The sequence below is a fragment of the Eubalaena glacialis genome, chromosome 10 (assembly GCF_028564815.1).
Source record: "Eubalaena glacialis isolate mEubGla1 chromosome 10, mEubGla1.1.hap2.+ XY, whole genome shotgun sequence".
NCBI classification, from domain to species: domain Eukaryota; kingdom Metazoa; phylum Chordata; class Mammalia; order Artiodactyla; family Balaenidae; genus Eubalaena; species Eubalaena glacialis.
In genome coordinates this window covers 120,688,158-120,711,350 of record NC_083725.1, presented here as the reverse complement: position 1 = coordinate 120,711,350, position 23,193 = coordinate 120,688,158, and the positions used below count along the sequence as shown (strand labels likewise).

The 23,193-nt window shown below is 53.9% G+C and overlaps 2 protein-coding genes across 2 annotated transcripts in view; one reads left to right on the top strand and one right to left on the bottom strand.

Moving 5' to 3' along the window:
- The window catches only part of KCNQ1 (potassium voltage-gated channel subfamily Q member 1), a 348,499-nt gene that overhangs the window by 96,549 nt on the left and 228,757 nt on the right, over positions 1-23,193 (top strand). Inside the window, exons 7-10 of the mRNA XM_061202275.1 lie at positions 5,091-5,201; positions 6,219-6,314; positions 8,436-8,558; positions 9,507-9,651. Of these exons, the coding sequence (XP_061058258.1) occupies positions 5,091-5,201; positions 6,219-6,314; positions 8,436-8,558; positions 9,507-9,651 (475 nt within the window). The remainder of the gene's footprint in view (positions 1-5,090; positions 5,202-6,218; positions 6,315-8,435; positions 8,559-9,506; positions 9,652-23,193) is intronic.
- On the bottom strand, positions 21,225-21,844 carry LOC133100033 (single-stranded DNA-binding protein, mitochondrial-like). The gene has a single exon (XM_061203888.1). It carries the CDS (start codon positions 21,757-21,759, stop codon positions 21,313-21,315), a length of 447 nt encoding a protein of 148 aa, XP_061059871.1. The 5' UTR covers positions 21,760-21,844; the 3' UTR covers positions 21,225-21,312.

Sequence of the window (23,193 nt, the reverse complement as noted above, 5' to 3'; positions counted from 1 at the left end):
CGTGGGCCCGGGGGGTGGTGGGCCGGGCCCCCAGCCCTTCAAGGCTCTTCCTCCGCTTGGACTCCATGCAAAGCCCAGGGGTGCTGTGCAGCTAAGAATAGAGGGTCTCCAGGACCCCGGGCTGCCACCTGCCCCAATCCCATCCCGCACCTGTTGGCAGTTGTGTATGGGGCTGAGACCGTGGGCTCTGGGAGCCCAGCCAGAGAAGGGCCTTTACGACTGGGTTTTGCAGGATGAGTAGGGGTCCACAGGGCAGGTCTGTCTCTCTGTACTTACTGCCCACTGAGGGACCCCCTGGGGCGATTTTCTTACATGGACTCAGCAGGCCCAGTGAGGGGGGTGTTCAGCTCTTGTCATCCGGGGTAAGAACTTTCCAGCTTCAGCTCGAGGGAGAGAAACACGGTCAGCGTCAGGGACACAGTGAAACAGGAAGTAGTGGGGTAAAACGGGCGGGAGCGTGGTGTGAAGCCATCCTGCTCCACTGCTGGCCTGCTGAGTGGCTCTGGGCAGGTTACCGAGCCTCCCTGGGTATAAGCTGGGTGCCTACTTTCATGAGCTGGGGAGGGTTGTCAGTGAGGACACAGAGAGCCCAGGGTATCTGGCGCCCAGCGAGGATGCAGCAAAGGCTGGCTGTGAATTTTAGGGGCTGTTACTGGCCACGGTTCTCTTGGCAGCGCCCCCAGGCTGGCCGACAGGCAGTGACCCCCCCCAGCCACCTAATTCACACTTGAGTGCTCGTGGCTGCCGCGGCCCAGTCACAGCCCTTAGCCCTGCTGGTGCCCAGGGTCCAGCTCTGCCCCGGCCGGCTCCCGGCCTCTAACACCTTAACTCACAGAGTGGCCCCTCTTCGCACGCGCGTGTGCACGTCTGCGCGCCTATGTGTGTTGGCCCTTCCCAGCCCCCAGGGACCTGTGCTTCCCGCTAGGACGGCAGTGGGGCGCAGAGGGGTGGGCGCACCGTGCAGCTGCGCTGGGGCCAGGGCAGGGCATGTGACCGCTCCATGCCTCGGTTTCCCCATCTGTAAAATGGGAGGCGGCAGGTCTACCTCCAAGGGCCGACGTGGGGCTCCCCGAGGGGACCACGATCCCAGGAAGGTAGCGACTCTTTCCGTTGCTTCCAAGACATTCCTTGGAGGACTGGGGCCTCTTGGCCGGGCTGGTTCTGGGCACCAGGCACATCCCAGCAGTCCCGCTCTGCGCTGGGCACTGGGGCACAGCAGGGGGTCAGCCGCCCGGGGGTCTCGCTCTCGGAGGCTTGGTCGTGGTCGGTCGTGGTCCACACGCCGTGATTTCCCTGGGAGTCAGCGAGGGCCCCCTGAGGAGGACACATCGGAGCTGAGCCCTCGAGGCAGAGTCTCCTGCGTGAGGGGCCACGAGCCCGGCCGTGCTGTGGGGTGGGCGCGGCCTGGGCAGGGCCCGGGGTGTCCACAGCACCCCGCCAGGCGCTGTGTGAAGCTCCTGAGGGCCCCTCCTGAGGCGGGAGAAAGGTCTTGACCCCGTCCCCACGGTCCGCACCCTTTCCCCGTGAGTACAGCGGCCAGGGCGCTGAGGTTTCCATAGGGAGAAGATGCGCTCACGTGACGAGGAGCCCTGGGCCTGCGTGGGTTTCTGTTCGTTTATTGACTTTTTCCTTTCTGAAAGGAAGCGGGCTTATTTGGGGGTATGTGTTTGCTTTTGTTTTTACCCAGAATTTGCAAGCCTGGCAGGGTTGTCCCCTCGGCCCTCACGTGCCGGCCTCTGTCCCCTTCACGGTGTCCCCTGCAAGCCTGGCCGGGGTCTCCTGGGGCAGCCCCACGATGGCTGGAGCTGGGGCCCGGGACCGCTGCTCCCACCCTTTGCTGTCCTGAGGCAGTCCTGCCACCCGCCCAGCCTCCCCTCTGTCCACACCTCTCGTCCCCCGAGGTGCCCTCTCCCTGGCCCCGTCCTTCCAGCCTCCTCTGGGCAGGTTGGTGGCCCGAGGCTGGGCGAGCCCCAGACCCCTCAGCGCGGCAGCCTCTAGCCCTGGGCTTGTTCTCCGGCTGTCCCGGCGAGGAGCCTGGGGATAAGCAGGCCTCGGTTTGGTGCCAGCTCCGTCACTTAGCAGTGGTGAGACCCCCCCCGGCCTCAGTTTCCCCCTCTGGCAGATGGTCCCGAACTCACAGCATGATCACGAGTTTGCCAAACGGAGGTGCCACCCCCTCCCGGTGTGAGCCCCTAGTGTCCACATTGGCGCCGTCCTCACTCCCACTCCTGGCTGCGCATTCCCTCTGGACAGATGGCCACGGCCTGCAGGGTGGCTGCAGGCTGACCGCGTCCTCTGTGGAGCCGGGCTTCTGGGCTGGCCCTCCCGCTTCCCCCGGAGGCCGGTGTCCAGGAGGAAATAAAATGACACCAGCGCCAGCTTCTTGTGACGCAAAGTGTTGGGGGGACTGGCAGGTCCTCTTGCGCCTCCTGTCCCTGGAGGAGAGACACAGGTGACGGGGGACGCACCCTGGGCTCAGCACCCCGGCTGAGTTGTCTCCCCGAGTCTGTGCCCAGGGGACGTGCAGCTCTGCATTCCGGCTCGCCTGCCATGGGGGGTGAGTTCCGAGCACGCGGGCTATAAAACGGCCCATTCCTGAGCTGCTTGTGTCTGTGAATTCAGGAAAAACAAACAGCTCTGCGGGGATGGGCCGTTTCCTCAAAGAGCTGAAAGGATGTCGTTAACTTGACAAAGAAGGTCTGTGGCAGAGTCTGAGAAGCCAGGAGTGTGCCCTGCACCGCAGGGTGGGGGACACCTGGCCGGGGCTCCCCTGGCTTCTTCCTGCCGCCCGGCCATTGGAGTCCCAGCACCTCCCAGCCAGGCGGGCGAGGACATGGGGTCCCGCCTCCGGTGCTCCTGTCCGAGAAGGGAGGTGGCCTCGGGCGTCCCCACCCACTGGCCTGCCCGCACCACTCGGCCCCCAGGGCCTTCCAGGCCAACCCCTTTCCTCCTCCCACCTACGTCCGTTTCCCAGTTGTCTTGGAATTTTTTTTTTTTTGGCCTTAATTTTGATAATTAGAAGGTTGTATCATGTGTTATTTGTCTTGAGGCCCGAGTTTTCTGGCACCGCTTAAAATTTACCCCCCTGGCGTGAGGGCCACACTCAGGTCCATCTTAGAGGTCACCCTGCCCCTGGCTCCCTGCATGGCTGCCATTCTCGAACTTGGAGTCACAGGACCCCTTGACGCCCTTATCAGTGATTGAAGACCCCAGAAAGCGTTTGTTTACGGGGCTTACGTCTGTCAATACCGCATTAGAAAATAAAAGTTAGACATTTAAAAATAGACCCACTGTATGTTTACACACAAATAAATAATTCTATGAGAACCATTTTCCGGAAGACACTGGACACGGCGTCTCGGACGCCCCATCCCATCTGCAGCCCTGATGTGCCTTTGCTCCGTGCGCCCAGGTGCTGAGAGGCAGCTGCCGCCCAGGCCTCACACGAGGGGCACAGACCCTCTGGGGGCTGCTGGCGAGGGGCTGCAGGTTCCCCTGGCCCCTTTACCTGCCTGCTGGCCTTCAGCCTTGCCCAAGGCCTCAGGCTGGCCTGCTCCACCCTGCAGGTACCAGGCCGCGCTCCAGGTGTGCGCTGCCTGTGTGTGCGTGTGAGGCGTTGGGCCTAGAGAGAGCTGGGCTTGACGTGGGCACTGGCCCCTCTTTATGTGACCTCGCGCCATATGTGGTGCGTACACACGCCTATGCCTCGTCGCTGCCTTAGTGTGTCTCGGCGTGCGTGTGTGGCGCCCTGTCTCTGTGTCAGGCCATCTGTGTGTGTGCACACGTGCACGGGCAGCACATTGGAAGCGGGTGTGGACGTGTATCTGAGGGACGGTGACGTTGCCAGGAAACACTCCGTGTGGCGGTCACGGGAGCCGGGACCACGGGAGCTGGGACCACGAACAGTCGTGTGGCAGGTGTTGGGCGGGCGCGTGCGCCCGCGCTGCCCCCGGGTTGTGGTCTTTGGTGTAACCCGGGCTCCCGCACTGTGGTCCTTCCCGCTGCCCGGACTCCTGGTCACTCCTGCTTCCTGAGGGCCTCTCGCCTCTGCCCCGGGGCTTCCGAGCTGTCCGGCGTGCCTGTCCCTGTCTGCGTGGGCACCTGTGCGGGCCCCAAGGACCCTGCTGCAGAAGCCGCCACCTCCCACCTGGGCCTTGTTCAGTGGAATCTGTGAAATGGGCCTCCCCAGGCCCTGCTCCCCGCCGGTCTCAGGGGGCAAGGGGGTCTCACGGAGGCTCCTTGCAGAACTTCCCGAGCTGCCAGGGGCCGTCCTCATTTGGCCTGAGCTGGGGGCCCTGGAAGGGGGAAGCCGGGCTGCCCAGCACAGGGCTGGCGAGACCATGGGTTGAGCGCGTGTGCTGATGGGATGAGCTGGGACTCTGGGCGCCCTGGTCCCCCTGCCAGGCGCAGGGCTGGCTCCCCAAGCACCCAGACTCTGGCGTGGACAGGTGTGGGCCGCGTGGCCGGCACAGCCAGGGTGGGCTCTGAGTCCCTGCAGGATGGCGTTGTCGGGCTCATGCCGGAGGCCCCGCCGGGGAGCAAGCCTAGGGTGGGGCTGAGGTGGAAGCAGCCCCTCAGTCCCACTGTCCCGGCCCACGTCCTGGACAGACAGCTCCCCCGTGGAGAAGGAGGCTCAAGCCGCGTCTGAGTCCCTCCAAGAAAAGGGCAAACGCAGCATCTGGTGCCTGGGGTGGCGTCAGGAAGTGGCGTGTCATCGTGGCCAGGCTCTTTGTGGAGGGTGGGCCTCTGTGGGCGCTTCCGGCTTCCTGGGGGCCGGAGCACAGCGACATCGGTGGCCCCGTTGGCAGGCCTCCTGGGGACGGGGCGGGGAGGCTGTCCCCCGTCGGTGCCAAGCTCCCGTGTGTACGCTGGGGCTTGCTTCCTTTGCAGCGTTAGCGTGGGGGACCCAGACCCTGCGGGCTCGAGCACCGCGCTCTCAGCCGCCCGGCGTCTCGGTGCTGGGCTCTCTCGCTGGCCTCTGTTGCGCGGTGGCAGGTCTCGGATGGAGCGCGGGGCTCAGGCTGGACGGACGGACGCCCGCCCTGAGGTTCTGGGGCTTGAGTGCCGACCGCTGTCCCTCGTCCTTGCAGGTGACGGTCACCACCATCGGCTACGGGGACAAGGTGCCCCAGACGTGGGTCGGGAAGACCATCGCCTCCTGCTTCTCCGTCTTCGCCATCTCCTTCTTTGCGCTTCCGGCGGTAGGTGCTCCGTGTTGGGGGGCCTTTCCACGGCTCCTCAGCCTCCTCCGGGCTGGCAGGGGGGCCCTGTGAGCAGACCACCCTCAGGGGGTGCATTCAGACCCCAGCTCGCCCGCCTCAGAGCCTCTGGAGGCCGCCGCCTTCCTGTTCCCGGCCCCCGGTGGGTCCTTTGGAGCAAGTGTGGGCGGCGGCGATCACCAGGCCTTTCATGGCAAATAGTGGGGTGCAGGCCGGCTCGTTCGGCCGCTGAGGGTAGGGGTGAGGCGCCCATGGTGGCTGCCACAGAACCGCAGAGGTGCAAGCCATGAGGGAGGGAGCGGTCCTGCACTGTGGCCTGGGGCGGCTTTGACCCCTGTCCTTCCTGGAGACCGTAGACCATGGGCGTTAAAATCTCCTAGTTCACTCTGCGTGTGTGTAGGTGCCTGGTAGGTGTGTGACCATACCGTGTGTGTGTGTGCACTGTGTGTGCACGTGTTATACATCATGCAGTCTGTGTCTGTGTGTATGTACTGTGTGTATGCATCACGCACACGTGCTCCGTGTGTATTCGTGTGCGTATGTATTGTCTATGCACGTGGCACATAGGTATACGTACCGCGTGCATTTGTATGTGCTCGTGCATGTGTGTCACATACATATGTTCTCTGTGTGTGGTAGTCCTGAATGCACTGCATGTGTGTATTGCGGGTATGTCTGTCCACGCACGTGTGTGTCACATGGCTGTGGTATAGCGTGTGTATGTTGTACACATAGAGCGTATGTATATGTGTATGACTTGCTCCCCTCTGTGGACAGGGAGCTCCCCCTGGTGAGCCGGCCCTTTCCATCCCGTTAGCAATCCTGGGGGCGGGCAGCAGTGGGTCCTGCTTGGGTGGGGCTGCCTTCTGCCCCACGGGCTGGGCCGGAGGCACCGACCTCCTCCGTGGGGCCCGCAGTGCCAAGCAGGCCACCGGTGCCCAGCCTGTCTCCCCACTCCCCCGTCTGCAGGATGTGAGCCCTGGTTGCTGTTCCTTGCAGGGGATTCTCGGCTCCGGTTTTGCCCTGAAGGTCCAGCAGAAGCAGAGGCAGAAGCACTTCAACCGGCAGATCCCGGCGGCAGCCTCGCTCATCCAGGTGATGGCAGCCGCCACCGCAGCCTCGTCGCCGTCGTGTGGTGGTCAGTGTGCCCAGCTCTGTGTCACCCGGGCAAGTACGAGCCGTGTCTGGTCTGGGAACGGCTCTCAGCCCTGAGCTGACCCGGCCCCCGGGGCCGCCGAGACCCTCTCCTGTGGACCCTCCCGAACACGGAAGGGCCGCGATCCGTGCCACAGACATGCCCGCCTGTTGTAACTCCTGTCCTGGGAACCGTCGGGTGATGCCAATGGGGTGGGGGCACAGGAGCGTGGGAGCCCACCTTCCTCCACCCTGTGGGCCAGGCCGGGGGACAAGGAGGTGGCCTGGCCAGTCCCGGATTTGGTCAGTCCTGCGGGCCCTTGGCCTCCAGCTGCAGCGGCGGCCTTGGTGTCTGTCTTCTCCCTCCTCTGTGGCCAGCCCCCGACTGTGAGGGAGCAGGACTGGGAGGGAAGAGTGAGGGGTCCTCAGGTGGCCGTTGCCCCCCAGGGTCAGGGGTCCGGGCCTGCTTGTGCAGTACTGATGCTTCTGGGCCACTCCCAGCACCCACGGGGCTCCGTCCTCCCGGCCGATAGGAGGTGAGGACCGGTGACCCAAGGGCACGGGCCGCGCTCTGGACTGATGGGCCAGCTTCGCTTTCTGAAGGCCCGGCAGCTGCCCCTACAGGGCCCGGGGCTCACAGTGCCGGGCCTTGCGGGCGGGGCGGGGGGAAGAGGAAGGTTCCAGAGGCGGGCAAGCAGGCAGGCGGCCCCGAGCCCCTGGACACTGGGCTCCGGCACCCCAGGCTCCTGGAACAGCCTGGAGGACTGGGCGGCCCTCTCAGTGCCGAGCAAGGCTCGGGCCCAAGGACCCCTGGAGACTCGTGCTCCGAGGGCATCGGTCGGCGGCCGCCCGGGGCTGAGGAACAGGCGGAGTGGGCGCGGGGCTATGGTGGGGGGGAGCGGCCGGGCAGGGGCCTGGAGCAGGGCTGTCATCGCGAGTCAGCGCGGCCGTGCGGCCCTGCACCCGCCGGCGTGGCTGCGGTGCACAGCCTGGACCCCTCCGGGCACCCGGAGCCGAACGGCCCCCGGAGACCGTCTGGGGTCACGCCGGCGACCGCAGCTCAGCCAGGGCCTCTATCCTGTTCCTCGTAAGCCTGTCCGGAACCGCCGTCTGGGGCCGGACACTAATCCTGCACTGGAAGGAAGTGAAGGCAGCAGCCGTAAAGCTGGGGGCTCGGCCCCCACTCAGGCCTGGCTTTATGGCGCCACGGCCTCCTCTCGGGGAGACCGTAAATCAGGCTGCAAATGGCCTGCCCGCGGAAGGGGCGCACTGACTTCCCGCGGGGTGTGTGTGCGGCCCCACACGAGCCTCCCAGGAGGCGGGAGAGGCCTGGAGCGGGGCCTGGAGGGCGGGACTGGGATGGGGGACGGCGGGGCAGGGGGGGGGCATGTCCGCTGGGTTCCCGTCACAGAGGTGGCATCACCGTCCCAGGAGCCCTTCCCCCCTGCATCTCTCTCTCCAGCTCCCACGGCCGGCAGTGCCGAGACCCTCAGGGTGCGTCCTCCTACGAGGCTCCTGGCGCCCCCTCCGGCCCCCCCTTGGGTCTCCTCCTCCAGGCCACGCCCTGGTGGTAGTCGCCGTGGGCGTCCGTAGAGTGAAGGCCTAAGACCTTCACCCCCAGGCCATCTGGAGGCCCCAGAAACTGTGGGTCCCTCGGGGCTCTGCCTCCTGGACACTCAGCCCTGCCTCCTGCTGGCCCTGGGGGCCCTGCCCCTCCACGCCCCCAGTGACCTCTCCCCTGCAGCGTCCCCGAGGAGAGGCTGGTGACCAGGACCGGGGCGGGGGGTGTCCCCTGCCCCCCGCGGGGGGACCGGCAGGTGGAGGTGGGCACAGACGGACTGGGGCTCACAGGCCCCTGTGGTGGCTGAGCCGCGTGCGACCGTCCATGAGGCTGTGGGCTGCAGGAAGGGAACAGGCTCTTGGGGGTGGGGGCAGGCCCTGAGCCTGGGGAAGGGGCTGGTGGGCAGGAAGCCCTGTGGTCTTGCCAGAAGGGGGCCCAGGCAGGAGAGGCGGGCCGCAGCTCCCTGGGAGCCCCCGTCAGTGGCTCCGCGGGTGACAACCACTCCCTTCTGCTGGTTTCAGACGGCGTGGCGGTGCTACGCGGCCGAGAACCCCAACTCCTCCACCTGGAAGATCTACGTCCGGAAGCCGCCCCGCAGCCATGCTCTGCTCTCCCCCAGCCCCAAGCCCAAGAAGTCTGCCATGGTAACCAGCCCCCGCCTGCCACCAGGATGGGGCACTCACACACGGGCGGGGAGGCCACACGGCCACAGCTCACGGCCGGGATTTGACTCTGGCGCTTCAGCCCGGCGTGGCCCATGGCACTGTGGGCACTGGGGGTGTACACCCCGTGCTGGGCTCCTGCCATCCCGGTGTCCCCAGGCTTGGGGGCTTGTAGGACTGGCCGCTCCAGAGCCAGGGCTGTGGGAGGTCCCGAGGAAGTACCCCGGACACGGGACGGGCTGGATTCCGGCCAGCTACTGGGAGAAGGCTCTTGAGAGGGCCTTGGTGTTGGGCTTTCCATGCTGGGCCTGGTGGGCAGCAGGGGCTGGAGGTGGCATCCTGGCTCAGGGAAGAGGGTCTTGTGGTCATAGGATAAGGGAGCTCGGGCAGACTTGAGGCAAGAGTCTCGTGAACGAAGGGTGTGGCCCGCCCGGCCAGAGCTCTCCTTCCTGGCCCGCACCCACGCCATCCTTGGAGAGACGCAATCTCCCAGGTTCTGGCTGCCTCTGGAGCCTTTGCACCTGCTATTTCCTCTGCCAGAAGGTTCTCCCAGATCCCAGCATGGCCTGCTCCCTCCAGGTCACCTCCTCAGGGAAGCCTCGGCTGGCCTCAATCTGTCCACCCCGCCCTCCCCCCCCCCCCAGCTCTAACTCCCCGCTGGTCACAGCCCTCGTTACCACCTGCCCTGGGGTATTCCTGTGTATTTCTCTGTTTGCTAGTTTCCTGTCCGCCTGCCCCCCAGGCTGTGAGCTCCCAGGGCAGCCACTGGGCAGAGCCCCTCTGGCAGCATCACACGCTGCAGCCCACTCTGCCTGTGTGCGAGGGTGCTGGCCTGGGCCCTGGCGGGGGCCCCAAGGGTGGTCTGGGGCCAGCAGACGGCCTGGCAGAGGATGCCCAGGAACTGACAATTTTATTGTCTGGTTTTTTTAGGTAAAGAAAAAAAAGTTCAAACTGGACAAGGACAACGGGGTGAGCCCGGGAGAGAAGATGCTGACCGTCCCCCACATCACTTGCGACCCCATGTCGGAGGAGCGGAGGCCTGAACACTTCTCGGTGGACGGCTACGACGGTTCTGGTGAGAAGCCTTCACACAGCGTGAGGGGTGGGGACAGGGCCACGCTCAGCTCTGACCCAGGGCTGCTGAGGCCTCTGGGGTGTCCGGACGCCCCCTTCTCTTCCTAGCACTTGCTCTTGTCCTGTGGACAGCTGGTATTGTCATGTCTGCTCCCGCTGGCTCACTGTCACCCGTGGACGTTCTCCTCTGTTCTGGGCTTCTGGGAGCGAGGCCCTGCCTCGCTCTTGCTGTGTGGCTGGCACCCCAGGTTTGGCAGAGAGGAGGTGGCCCGTAGTACACGTTGACCCCCATTCCAGGTGGACTGGGGCTGGGGGTCCTGAGCCAGCACCGTGTGTGCCTGCAGCTCTGCCCTCCTCGACGCTCTGTGCCTTTGTTCTCTGTCACTTCTGTGTCCATCCCTCCCCTCTTGGACCTCTTCCCAGGACCCCCAGAATGTTCCCGCATCCGCCAGAACGTTTCAGCTTACTGGTGGTTCAAGGGTGGTGCCACTGTCTCAAGCATGGCAGAGGGTGATCAGTTCATGTGCTCATGGGCGGCTGGCGCCCCGTCCGCCTGGTGCTGGCTTTGTGGGCGGCCGACCCGCGAGGTACCCTCCCGCATCTGGTCACTGCCGGCAGGAGGGCAGAAAGTGTTCTGGAAAGGAGCCATGGCCTCTCCCTGCTCCCAAGGCTGCCTGTGGACGTCCTCTTTGGGAGCTGGGTGTGCAAGACCGAGCCTGGGCGCCCACCCTGCTGGGCGCTGGACTGCCCGGGGCCTCATCACACACCGTCGGGATTCTGGCCCGGCCGCATCGCCGACGGGCCCCGGGGACGCGTTGCCTGCCTGCCCGCTGGAGTGGGTACAAAGGACAATTGTGACAACAGCTCCGGATTTGGGGCAAGACCATTGTCGCAATGCAGATGGGGGCTTTCTGCAAATGCTAATGCGCAGGTTGGGCGCCGGGAGGAGCATCGCTCACTGTTGGCTGAATACGGAGCAGCCCAAAACGATGCGTCCATTCAGCCTGTTTGGCGTTATTAAGTCCTCAGTGATGTCTGCGGAATGTTAATGAGGTACAAGTGCCGGGGAAGTCGGGCGCCTTTTGTGGAATGCTCCCGCACGGAGGAGTTTTTTCTTTCCTGCCAACGCGATAAGTCAGCCCAGCCCAGAGCCACCGGATTTCTGGGGCCTGAGCTGTCGGCCTGGGTCCCGTGGGTTACCTGACACTCCTGAATCCTCCTCACCCGGAGGCTCTCAAGAGCCCTGGTGTGGGCGAAGGGGCGCTAATCCTGGGGCCAGATGCCATCACTGGGAAAGGCCTGCAGGCCCAGCTCCCACGCACTGGGGCGCGAACAGCCGTGCTGAATTCCACCGCCACACCAGTCCCAGGCCTTGAACCTGAACCTCACGAATGGGGCGTGCTGGACAAAATCATCTCTGTCCCAGCACGCGGTACCTGCCCGCGCGCGCCCGCCTGCCCCCCTGCCCACGGCGCCTACCAGCCCAGGGTATCCCCTGCCCACAGTAGTGCCCGCCCGCACACCTCTCCCCCACCTCAGTGATTTCTCTCTGTGTCTCAGGCTCGCAGCTTCTCTGGGCTCCTGTCCTGCGACCCTCAGGCCCCGTGTCCCAGGCAGAGCTGCTCCCCCTCATTCGTGGGTTCTAGAGCCTTGTCTGAGCCGCTCTGATTTCCGGGTGGATGCCCATCTTCAGGGGAGATCTCGTGAGTGGTGACAGGTGGCCGGGGCGGCCCGGGTCCCTCCTGCACGGCGCCCACCCCCCTGCAGGTTCCGGTCACTCGGTTGCTTGCGCCATCCTGACTCACCAGGGACTGTTCGCGCTCCTCGCCATCCAGGGAGGAAGACAGGTGACAGCACGAGGGCAGAGTGTGTGGGCCTCTGAGGGATGAGCACCTGGCTTGAGCCGGACAGGTCCGGGAAGGCTTCTAGGAGGAGGTGACATCAGGGCTGAGTGGAGCTGGCCGGGAGGGCGAGGAAAGGCCAGCGAATGGCAGGAGCATCTTGGACAGAGGTGTTCGGGGGCCAGCCACACCTCTGCCTGTCTCTGCCAGGTGACCTGGGCGTGGCACGTGGTGTCTGCGTTGGGTGGGGTGCTGACCTCACCCACCTCACATAGATGCCTGCGGGGCTTCTTCACCAGTCTGGCAGCCTCGGGCATGAGTCGTGACCCGGAGCCAGCAGGCGTTGGACGGGGCAGATGGTGGAGGCCACGGAGCAGAGGTGGCCACAGGTCAGCCCTGTGCCCTGCGTGGTTCCCTGGGGTGGCACGCACGGGGCAGTGGGCAGGACTTGGTCAGGGCCCACAGGCGAGACTCGGTGGCAGGCCAGCCCAGGGCCTGCAGCCATGGTGTCGGGGTGTGGGTAGGGGGAGCCGGGCACCAGCTGGAGGTGGGACCTGCGACCTCAGGGGCTCCCGGGGCGATGGTGGAGCTGCGGGCGGGGGGCGGGGTGAGGACACCGGGTGAAAAGAGAACTCTCATCACAGAGACTTCAGACAGAGAATTTCAGAGAATGATGGGCCCGAAGCCCACGTGCCCTGCTCCGTGGAGGGACCGCGTCGGAGGTGCGGAGGCCCTGCCCGCTCTGGGGGTTTGCTCACGTCTGATGGGCTTCGCCGGGGGTGGGGGGTCCGATCCTCTTGCCTTCCGCGTGTGGAGGCCGTGCAAGTCGATTCTGTCCTGACGGCCTGCCCGTCCCATCGGTCGGCAGCTGCTCCGTGCCTCCTGCACCCCCGCCCCCGGGCCGGGGGGCTCTCACCCCATCACCGTCCTGTTTCACGGGCCCTGCTGCCCCGTGTCTGGGTTTGGCCTTTGTAAACAGTCCTCTGCGTTAGCTGCTTGTCCTGACGCCGGAGAAGCGTGTTTGCCGACAGACTTGCCAGTTTTCTGTCTCTCGGTCTGGACTTAATTTCCTTCCTGAAGCCCGTGCTCTCTTCCGGGATGGTCTGTCGACAGTCTACTCAGTTTCTGCTCGTCTGAAATTTTTGTATTTTGCCTTTGCTTTTGGACAATGGTTTAGTTGTGTAGAACATCACAGGTTGAGATCTGTATTTATTTTAATTAAAAAAAATTTTTTTAATTGAAGTATAGTTGATTTTCAGTGTTTCAGGTGTACAGCAAAGTGATTCAGTTACATATATATATATACATATATATATTTATTCTTTTTCAGATTCTTTTCCATTATAGGTTATTAGAGGTCTGTATTCTCTCTGAGCAGGCTGGAGATCCACCACCGTCTCCCGGCTGGTGTGCCCTGTCGAGCTAATTGACAGTCCTTTGTAGGTGACCCTTCCTCCCGTCTGGTGACCTTGAATACCTTCTCTTTGACTTTGGTGTTCCACCGTTTCACTGTAGTGAATCAAGCTGGTGGATTATTTTTACTTGTCCTGCCTACAAGGTGTCGTGATTCCTGAATGAGGGTTCGTGTCCTGCATCAAGTGGAAAATCAGCCCCACCGTGTCATAGACTAGTACCTCCCCTAACTGCTCTGACCTCGCCTGGAAACTTCCGCTTGCCCCTCCTGGTCCATCCTCCTTGGCGTCTCTCATACCCCCCGTCTCTGTCTTCCTGTGCTGCATCCTCAGCAGCTTCTTCGTGGTTTCCTAACTCTTCACGTGTGCCAGCCGGTGAGGTGTTTATTTCGGTTGCCACCTATTTTTTCATTTCCATATGTCCTCACGGGGGGGGGGGTCTCACCTGCTTGGTCTTAGCATCTTGTATCTTCCTCACGTTTGACGACAGAGCTTTGGATTTTTCAGCCCCTTGAATGTGCTCATCTCCTCGTATCCATCCTGTCACTTCATCACCTGCGGCTCTTGGAGAGTCAGATTCTGTTTGCGGTGGACTCTCTGACGCTTGCTTCCTCGTGGGTCTGCCGGCTTAGGCTGTGATCGTGGAGATTTTGTATCCGTGGGTTCCCCTGGGCTCTGGAGAGGTGATCCCGCGAACCACGCCAGGACGCGCGTGGGGTTGGTTTATAGGTGTGGGGTTTTCTAGACAACCCGTGTCGTGTAAGCACAGAGCCAGGGTCCTGTAAAATCGAGCCTAAGCACCACTTACACTCCAGGAACACAGGCCGAGGCAGGTGAGTTTCCTTTCCCCCCGTTGGCCGATGCGAGGGTTTGGTTGGGTGTTGTCTGGCTTTGTGGTTTGGTTCGCATCACCCTTTGGCTCTTGGTTCAGCTTTTCGATGTGGAGTCTCAGCTGCCAGTTCTTGTTTTGTGCTGCTTCCAGGCGCGGCCTCTTCCCCTCGGGGGGCAGTAAGGTCCACACTGGGGCTCCTCAGGTGGGCAACCCCGGGAGGCCAGCGGGTCAGAGCCAGGGCGCACCTGCTCCCCTCTTGGCCATGGGGACACCCCCTTCCCTGTCAGGTGAGCTCAGCGGAGCCTGCAGGAGGTTTGCTCTGTTCCAGAACTTGCAGAGAGAGGCTTTTCATGGCATCAGGCCCACTTATTAGCAGAAACGGAAGTCCTCCTCTTGGCGACAGACAGAGCTGTTCCCGGCGAGGAAGCCTGGGAGCCCCCGCTGGCTGGGGCTGGGCAGTGATGCTTCAGGTTGGAACTTCCCTGGGTGTCCCTCGAATCACCTGGAGAACTTTACTTTTTAACACAGACTCAGAGACCTACCCCTCAAGATTTTGAGTCACAGTGGCTGTAGGGAGGCCCAGGAATGTGTGTCGGTAACAAGCCCCTTGGTTACCTGGAAGCAGGTGGTCCATGGCCTGGTGTAGCCCTGAGGGCGAGGTTCTCCTTCTGTGACATCCTGGTCTGTGTCCGCCTCGGTCTCACCTGGGTCAACGTTGCCTTGTTCAGGACAAGAATAGGGTCCCAGGCGCCCTCCTGGCATCTGCCCCTCTGTTCTGGTCTTGGGGTGTGACGTTCCCCCTGGCTCTGGGAAGGACTTATGATCATAACTTCTGGTGACCATCCTGGTCACCACACATCACTCATGCAGCCTCGGGGTCCCAGGGAGGTGGTCCCTGCAAGGTCTTGCAGGCTGGGGCCTGCGACTCCTCCAGTGGGTGTGGGAGTCTGGCGGGGCAGGAGATGAGGCCCGACGAGCTCTGTGGGCATGTTCTGAACTCCCAGACCAGAACCTTCTCACGGGCTCTCCCCCAGGCTGCTCACTCCCATCCCCTCCGAGCTGCCCCAGGACTTCACTGAGGATGGTCTCTCTGTATCTTCCTCACTGTCTTTCCCGCCTCCTGTCTGCTCTGGACGGCCAGTGAGCAGGTGAACAAATGGGCCTGCTCACATCCCCCCCAGGATTCCCTGTACCCCCGGGGCTGCCGTCTGGATGCCTCTGGGTCTCACAGTAGCCTGGCCCTCACTCATCTTCCCAGCTCTGCAACCCCCATCTGCACCCACAGCCAGGCTTTTCCACCTGGACCCCTTTGCCCGAAGGTCACCCCACCACGGCCCATCTCTTCATGACCAAAAGATGGCCACTCCCAAATTTCAAGAGATTTTTTTTCTGCTTAAAAACACGGCATATGCTCGTTATAGAGCCTATGAAACATACACACGAGAATAATGAAGAAAAATAATCCCCTGTTGTCTCACTGCCCAGAGTAGCAACGGTTAGGCTTTTGACAGATGTCCTGTCTCCTTAGTTTTAAAGAATAGACACACCTGGGTTGGTTCCACCTACACTATCCAGTATTGTTCCTGCTTTTATCACTTGCTGTGATACGAGTGTACAATTGATTTTTTGCTGTGTCCAGTCAAACGTTTATGCCAGTGATTTTGTGCTCCTGGTGTGCTGCCTTAGGGGAGGGGTCTGCAGGCTAATTTGGAAATATGATGGGCAAGGATTCCCTGATGTGTTTCTGATTTTGTGGGAATTGGATCCAGCGTTTTACTGTTTTGATTGGTGGTGCTCCTGGCTTTTAAACTCTGTCAAAGACAAAACAAAATCCCAAACTAGAGAATATTCAGAAAAATAATAACAGAAGTACTCCGTATCGGATCCTATAATATATAAAGTATTTAAATGACTGTTGATTCATAAGTTGGTATATCTAAATATGACTTCAAACCCAATAGCCGAAAGGGAAAAAATAATGAATAATATATAAAAGGAGAAAGAAACAAATCCAGGATGAGAATTGGGGATTTTAATACACCTATCTCAAAAATTGATAGAACAAGTAGAGAGCAAAGCAGTAAGGATATAACTCTGAACAATACTTTCAACCAAGTTGACCTAATGAACACTTATAGAACACTCCTCCCAACAATAGCAGAGAACATACTGTTTCCAAGTGTACGCAGAACATTTACCAAGATAGAAGCAGGTTCTGAACCATAAAACAAATCCCAGTACATTTAAAATGATTCAAGTGATATATAAAGTCTGTCCTCTGACCACAATGGAATTAAATTGAAAATCAATAATAAAAAGATCTCTGGAAAATCCTCAAATATTTGGAAACTAAATAACATGCTTCCAATAGGACAGGGTCAGAGAAGAAATCCAAATGGAAACTAGAAAATATGTTGAACTTAATGAAAATGAAAACACAGCATATCAAAATGTATAGGCTCTGCTAAGGGCAGCACCCAGGAAGCAGCACAGAGCACCAGCATGTACACTAGAAAAGAATTGACTCCAGTCGGGCTCAGCTTCTACCATAAGAAACTAGAGAAAGAGTAACAAGCTAAACCCCAAAGAAGTAGAAACAAGAAAATAATAAAGCTCAGAGGGGAAACAAATGAAATGGAACACTCAAAAACAAAAGAAAAAATAATGAAACCAAAAGCTGATTTGTTTTAAGAAGATCAATACAGTTGATAAACCTTTACCCAGAAATATCAGGAGAAAAAGAGAGAAGACACAAATTATCAGTATCAGAAATGAGCGATATGGCAGTACCAATTCTACAGATATAAAAAGGATCATAAGGGAATATGCTATACAAGTCTTTAAATTCAGCAACTTAGGTGAAATGGGCAAATGTCTTGAAAGATGTAAACTACTCAAGAAATAGATAACCTGAATAGTTCTCTCTCTGCTGATAAAATCAAAGTTATAGTTCAAAACATTCCCCCAGACATTCTCCAGGACCACATGGCTTTACTGGTGAATCCTGCCAAGCATTTAAGAAAGATAAAATCAATTCTAGACAACATTTTCTGGAAAATTGAAAAGGGGGGAATAGTTCCAAACTCATTATGAGGCCAGCATTGCCCTGATCTGAAAACCAGCCAAAGACATTGTAAGAAAAGAAAGCTATAGCTAAAGACATTGTAAGAAAAGAAAGCTATAGTTAAGTATGCCTCATGAACATAGATGCAAAATTTTATTTGCAAAATTTTAGCAAATCAAATCCAATAACATATTAGAAGATTATACATCATGACCAACTGGGGTTCGAGAATGCAGTTAGTTTGACATTTTAGAAAATCAGTTAACCATATTAACAAATGAAAAGCCATACGATTTTCTCAATAGATGCAGAAAAAGAATTTGACAAAATCCAACAGCCAAGTATTACAAAAGCAAGTAGAAAATAGAAAGGAGCTTCCTCAACCTGATAAAGCTCTCAATGAAAAAACTACCTCTATAGCTTTTTTTTTTTTTTAATAGCTTCTTTTTTAAAAAATATTTATTTATTTATTTGGTTGTGCCGGGTTTTTGTTGCGGCAGGCAGGCTCCTTAGTTGTGGCATGTGAACTCTTAGTTGTGGCATGCGTGTGGGATCTAGTTCCCTGACCAGGAATCAAACCTGGGCCCCCTGCATTGGGAGCATGGCATCTTAACCACTGCACCACCAGGGAAGTCCCAGCTATAACTTCTTAATGAAGAAAGACTGACTGCTTTCCCCCTAAGGTCAGGAACACAACAAGAAGGCAAGAGAAAGAAATTTTAGACATCCAGGTTGGAAAAGAAGAAATAAAACTGTTTTTATTTGCAGATGACATAGTTATCTGTGTAGAAAACCTGGTGAATATATAAGATGACCACGAGAACTAATATGTGAATTTAGCAAGGTGGCAGATGCAAGATCAACATGGAAAAATCAATTCCATTTCTGTGTTCTAGCGGGAAATAATCTGAAGTTGAAATTTTAAAATACCACTTACAGTAACATGAACAATATGAAATACTTAGAGACTAATCTGACAGAAGATGTGAGAGCTGTACACTGGAAATTATAAAATATTGCTGAAAGAACTGAAAGAATATCTAAATAAATGGAGAGGTATACCATGTTCATGAATCACAAGATTCAATATTGATTTCTACACTCAGTGTATAATATCAGTCAAAATCCCAGCAGGCATTTTGTAGAAATTAACAAACTGATTCTGAAATTCATATGGAAATGCACATGACCTTGAACACCAAAACAACTTTGAAAATGAACAGAGTTGGAGGACTACACCAGCAGTGTGGTAGTAGCATCAAGGTAAGCGAACAGATCAACAGAACAGATCAGAGAGTCCAGAGAGGCCTACACATTTATGGACAACTGATTTTTGATCAAGGTACAAAGGCAATTTGGTAGAGAAAGGGTAGTCTTTTCAACAGACAGCATTGGAACAACTGGATATCCATATGCCAAAAAATGAACTTGGATATACATCTTGCATCATATATAAAAGTTAACTCAAAATTTACCAGAGGCCTAAATTTAAAGCCAACAAATATAGAAGAAAACATAGGAAAAAAATCTTTGTGACTTTGAGTTAAAGATTTCTTAGACATGACACCAAAAGCAAAAGCCAGAATTAGAACAAATTAACTGAACTTAACAAAATTACAGGCTTCATTTTGAAGGACACTAAGAGAATGAACAGACAAACCAGAGATTGGAAGGAAATATTTTCAAATCATACATCTGATAAAGGACTCGTATCCAAAATATATGAGGGACACTTACGACTGAATAGTAAGACAACAAATAAAAATGGGCAAAAGCTTTGAACAGAGACTTCATCTAAGAAGATATATGGGCAAGCACATAAAAACATACTCAACATCATTAGTTATTTGGGAAAGGCAAATTAAAACCACAATGTGATACTACTAGACATCATTATATTGGCTAAAATTAAGAAGACTGGCCGTACCAAGTGCTGGTAAAGAAAGTGGAACCCTTATACTCTCCTAGTGGGGATGCAAAATGGTGCAGCTGCTTTGGAGAACAGTTTGGCTGTTTCCCAAAATGTGAAATATATGCCCACCATATTATCCAGACATTCTATTCCTAGGTATTTTGTCCAGGAGAAATAAGAGCAGATGCATATACCGACACTTGTACATGGAATATTCATAGCAGTTTTATGAAAACTGGAAACAACCCAAATGCCCATCAACATTTGGGCAATTTCTTTTAAGTTGTAGAATATCCATACATTGGAATACTACTCAAAAATGAAAAGTAATAGCCTAGATGAACCTCAAAATAATGACAATGAGTGAAAGAAGCCAGACCAGAAAAGAGCACATACTGTATTATTCTGTTTATATAAAACTCTAGAAAATGCAGACAAATCTAGAGTGACAAAAACTCAGTTGTTACCTTGGGAAGGGGGTGGGGGGACGGGGACCGTGTTGGGAGGAGGAGTACAGAAGGGCTCCAGGAAACTTTGGAGGGTGATGGATATGTTCAACACATTGTGGCAATGGTTTAATTGTATGTCAAAAGTTACTAAATTGTGGGGGAAAAGTTACTAAATTGTATACATTAAACATGCAGTTTATTATACATCATTTATGCGTTAATGAAAAAAATATAGAAAATAAAAATATTTTGCATAGCAAAAAATACGAAAAATAATTTTTAAAAATTATATCCTGGGGAAAATAGTTACCACTCATATCATAGACATAGGGCTAATTTCATCAATATGTTAAGAAGCTCTTGTAAATCATGAAGACAAAAGAATAAAAGGTACAAAGACAGTTCTCAGAAAAGGAAATACCAGTGATTCTTAAGGATGAAAAGATGCTGAGAACCTTGATTATGATACAAGAAATGCAAATTAAAGCCATGAGATTTTTAAACCTATCTGAGTATTAAATATTAAAGAGTTTGATGGGTGAATGTACAGGGAAACCCTCCACCTCAGTCATTGATGTTGGAAGATTAAGTTGATACAACTTCTATGGAGACAAATAAGATAATTTCAATGAAATGAAAGTTGCATATGCCCTTCAAACCCTTACAGAAATTTATTCTACACTGACAGTGCACATTTGCAAAATGATCCATTATCAGGATACTGATTTCTGCAATTGTTAAATAGCAAAAGATAGCAAACCACCGACGTATCCATCAGTAGAGGTCTGCTTAAAGAAAGTATCATGTATCCATTAAATAGCCATTAAGACTGTGAAACTGTATTCTCAGTGTTGATGAAAGACATACCTGATATCTGATCCTAGAAATAACAGGGCCTCAGGTTCAAAAGAGCAGGAAGTCTGCCATCATGTGTGTGCGAATACAAATGTTCTACAAAAGGGAACTCTGTCTACCTTTCTCTGTGTCCTGGAACGGTTTGAAGAACATTGGAATTATCTTCTCTTTAAAGGTTAAATATTAGAACTAAGTTGTAAAACCGTCTGGGCCTGGTACATGTTTTAAAGGAGATCTTTAATCTCCTCTTAATCTATTTTATGGTAATTTGCTTTAAGTAAATTTACTGCACCTTTTGGGGTAATTTATTCATTGCTATTTAACTCCTCAAGGGTTTCATTTATGTTGCCAGTTGGTAGCAACTAGTTTTCTCTTTTAGTGATTTTATGTCTTCTGTATCTCTCATCTCTTTTTTTTTCTTGCCTGAGCTTTTATAGTTTTGCTCTTTTTCCTTAATCAAGTTCATGAGAGAGTTATCTATTTTATTTATTACACTTTTATTATCTTATCAGAAAACCACCTTTTTGCTATTTTTGTTTTCTATTTCACCAATTTGAGCTTTTATGTCTATTAATTCCCTCTTCCTGGTTAACTTTATTAATTTGTAATTTAATTAAGAGTAACAGTACGATTATTTAAAGTCTTTCTTCTAAAAGGCATTTTAAAGGTTATAAATTTTCCTCTGATTGCAGCGTTAGCTATGACACATAGATCTTACTATGAAATATGTTCCTTTTCATTGCTTTATTGGTAGTTTTTATTTTGTGTTTTGATTTACTCTTTAGAGTTCTTTTAAGAAATGTTTTCTTAGTTTTTAAGCAGTATATTTTTTATCACTGGTATTTATTTCCAATTTAACAGGCTTACAGTGAGAGGATGTGGCCTGTGAAATCTCTACTTTTTTAATGAAGATTTTCTTTGTGTCCAAGTACAAAAATAAAATTATTGCTTTTGTAAATGTTCCATGGACCTAAGTTAAGAAGATATATTTTCTTAAATATATAAGAAATTATATATTTTATTTGTAGGACATGAACTTTTTTTGTATACAACAGATGAAATTTATGTAGAGATGGATTATGCATACATACATATATACATGTATACATACATACATACTTATTCACTGCATCATTCAGATATGTTCCAACCTTCTTTATTCTTATTATTATTATTATTATTTTTTTCCACTCATTTTACATAGAGTATTTTAATTATTGCCCTCAGAAACTATAAAGACTATCAAGATTTGGAAACGAGACTGTACCAAACAATGGCCAAAGAAGAATCGTCCATTCTATGCCTTCTCTTTCGTCTGGTCACTCAGAAATATAATGTTATCAGCTATAATTGTTGGTGCTTGTCGTCTCACATTATTTTTATCCATATATTCACCATAGTCTACTTTCCCTTCCACATAAATTCGAGACCCCTTTTTCACATACTGATATGCCACATCTCTCAGGCCTGGTCGGAATACTGAAATTCTGTGCCACGTTGTCTTTTGACTGACATCACCCACTTGGTGTGTTTCATTTTCCCCTGATCGCCACATCTCATTTGTTGCTAGAGAAAATATTGTGACTGGGTTTTTTCCTTCTACCTGTCTCATGACAGGGTCCTGACCTACTCGACCAAGTAACTGCACACGATTCAGAGATCTTTCGAGAACCAAACCGCCAGCTATTTCAGACTCATGTCTTACAAACTGATGAAGGACCTGCACTACAGGTCTTCGAAACATGGCTTCTATTTCCTTTTCTTCCAATCTAACCTTTAACCTGTTCCTGGCGCTCAGGCTCCGACAGCCTCCAGGCAAGAAATAATTTCCGGTTCCTTATTATTTTTTTTAACCTAACACATCTGCCAAATTCTGAAATGGGAAAATTAAATCCTTCCTTTACACGTATGTTTTAAAAAGTCAAGTGGCAAATTTATGGACTGGTTTTGAGCACAGCCCAATAGTCAACCTTCCTGGGGCCAAAGCCCAGCTCTGCCATTTTCTCCCGTGTGACCCTGGGCAAACTACTGCCTTCTCTTTGCCTCAGTTTCTGCATGCATGAAATCAGGATCCTAACAGGGCTGCTCCCAGGATTGTTGTGTTGACCGAGTGAGCTAAGACATGCAGGTGCCCACCCAGGGCCTGCCTGTATGTAGCCAGCACTCTGGTGTCTCTGGGGTCTGCTCTGACCCTCCCTTACCCTCCCCTGCCAAATAGCCCGCATTCCACCTGGCTCCCTGTGCCACAAATCTCAGGGCTGGTCTTTCTTTTAAGCTTTCTCACTTTTATTACTTTATCATACGCCTGTAACTCTACACATGTGTATAATGTGTATGTTTTTGTGCTGTCCTTTTTTTTTTTCTCACATTTGCTTGGTTGCCTTACCTCTGCAACTTATGTTAATGATGTAAGATTTATTCTCATGTTTTTCCCAGTGCTCATAATATATGATGAACTCAGTATACATGATACTATAGGGGTTTATCATTGATTTCCAAACATATGGGATCATGTCATATAAGACTCCCTCCAAAGACGCTGGAACAATTCGTTTAAAATGTACATCTCTCCTTCATTCCCCATGCTATGCACATGCCACAGTGCTCTCTGTTGCTGAGAATCCATTTTGCATCAGGTTTTGGCCGATTTTCTAAAAACCTCCCTTGAGCCCTACTTCCCTACGTACAAGTACAGTAGTCCTCCATCATCTGTGGTTTCACTTTCCACAGTTGCAGTTACCTGCGGTCAACCATGGTCCAAAAATATTAAATGGAAATTTCCAGAAGTAAACAATCCATAAGTTTTAAATTGTGCGCCAATCTGAGTAGCATGATGAAATCTTACGCCACCCTGTTCTGCCCCCCCAGGATATGAATCACCCCTTTGTCCAGTGCATTCCACCCTTTAGTGACTTAGTAGCTGTCTTGGTTGTCAGATCCACTGTCGTGTATTGCAGTGATTGTGTTCAGGTGACCCTTGTTTTACATAATAATGGCCCCAAGAAGCATGAGGAGTGACGCTGGCTATTTAGATATGATGAAGAGGGGCTGTAAAGTGCTTCCTTTAAGTGAAAAGGTGAAAGTTCTCAGCTTTTTAAGGAAAGAAAAAAAAAGTTGTATGCCGAGACTGCTGAGATCTATGGTACGAATGAATCTTCTATCTGTGAAAGAGTGAAGG

Bases quoted from the DNA above. Each gene is read 5' to 3' on its own strand.
- LOC133100033 (XM_061203888.1), bottom strand. From the start codon at position 21,759: ATGTTTCGAAGACCTGTAGTGCAGGTCCTTCATCAGTTTGTAAGACAT.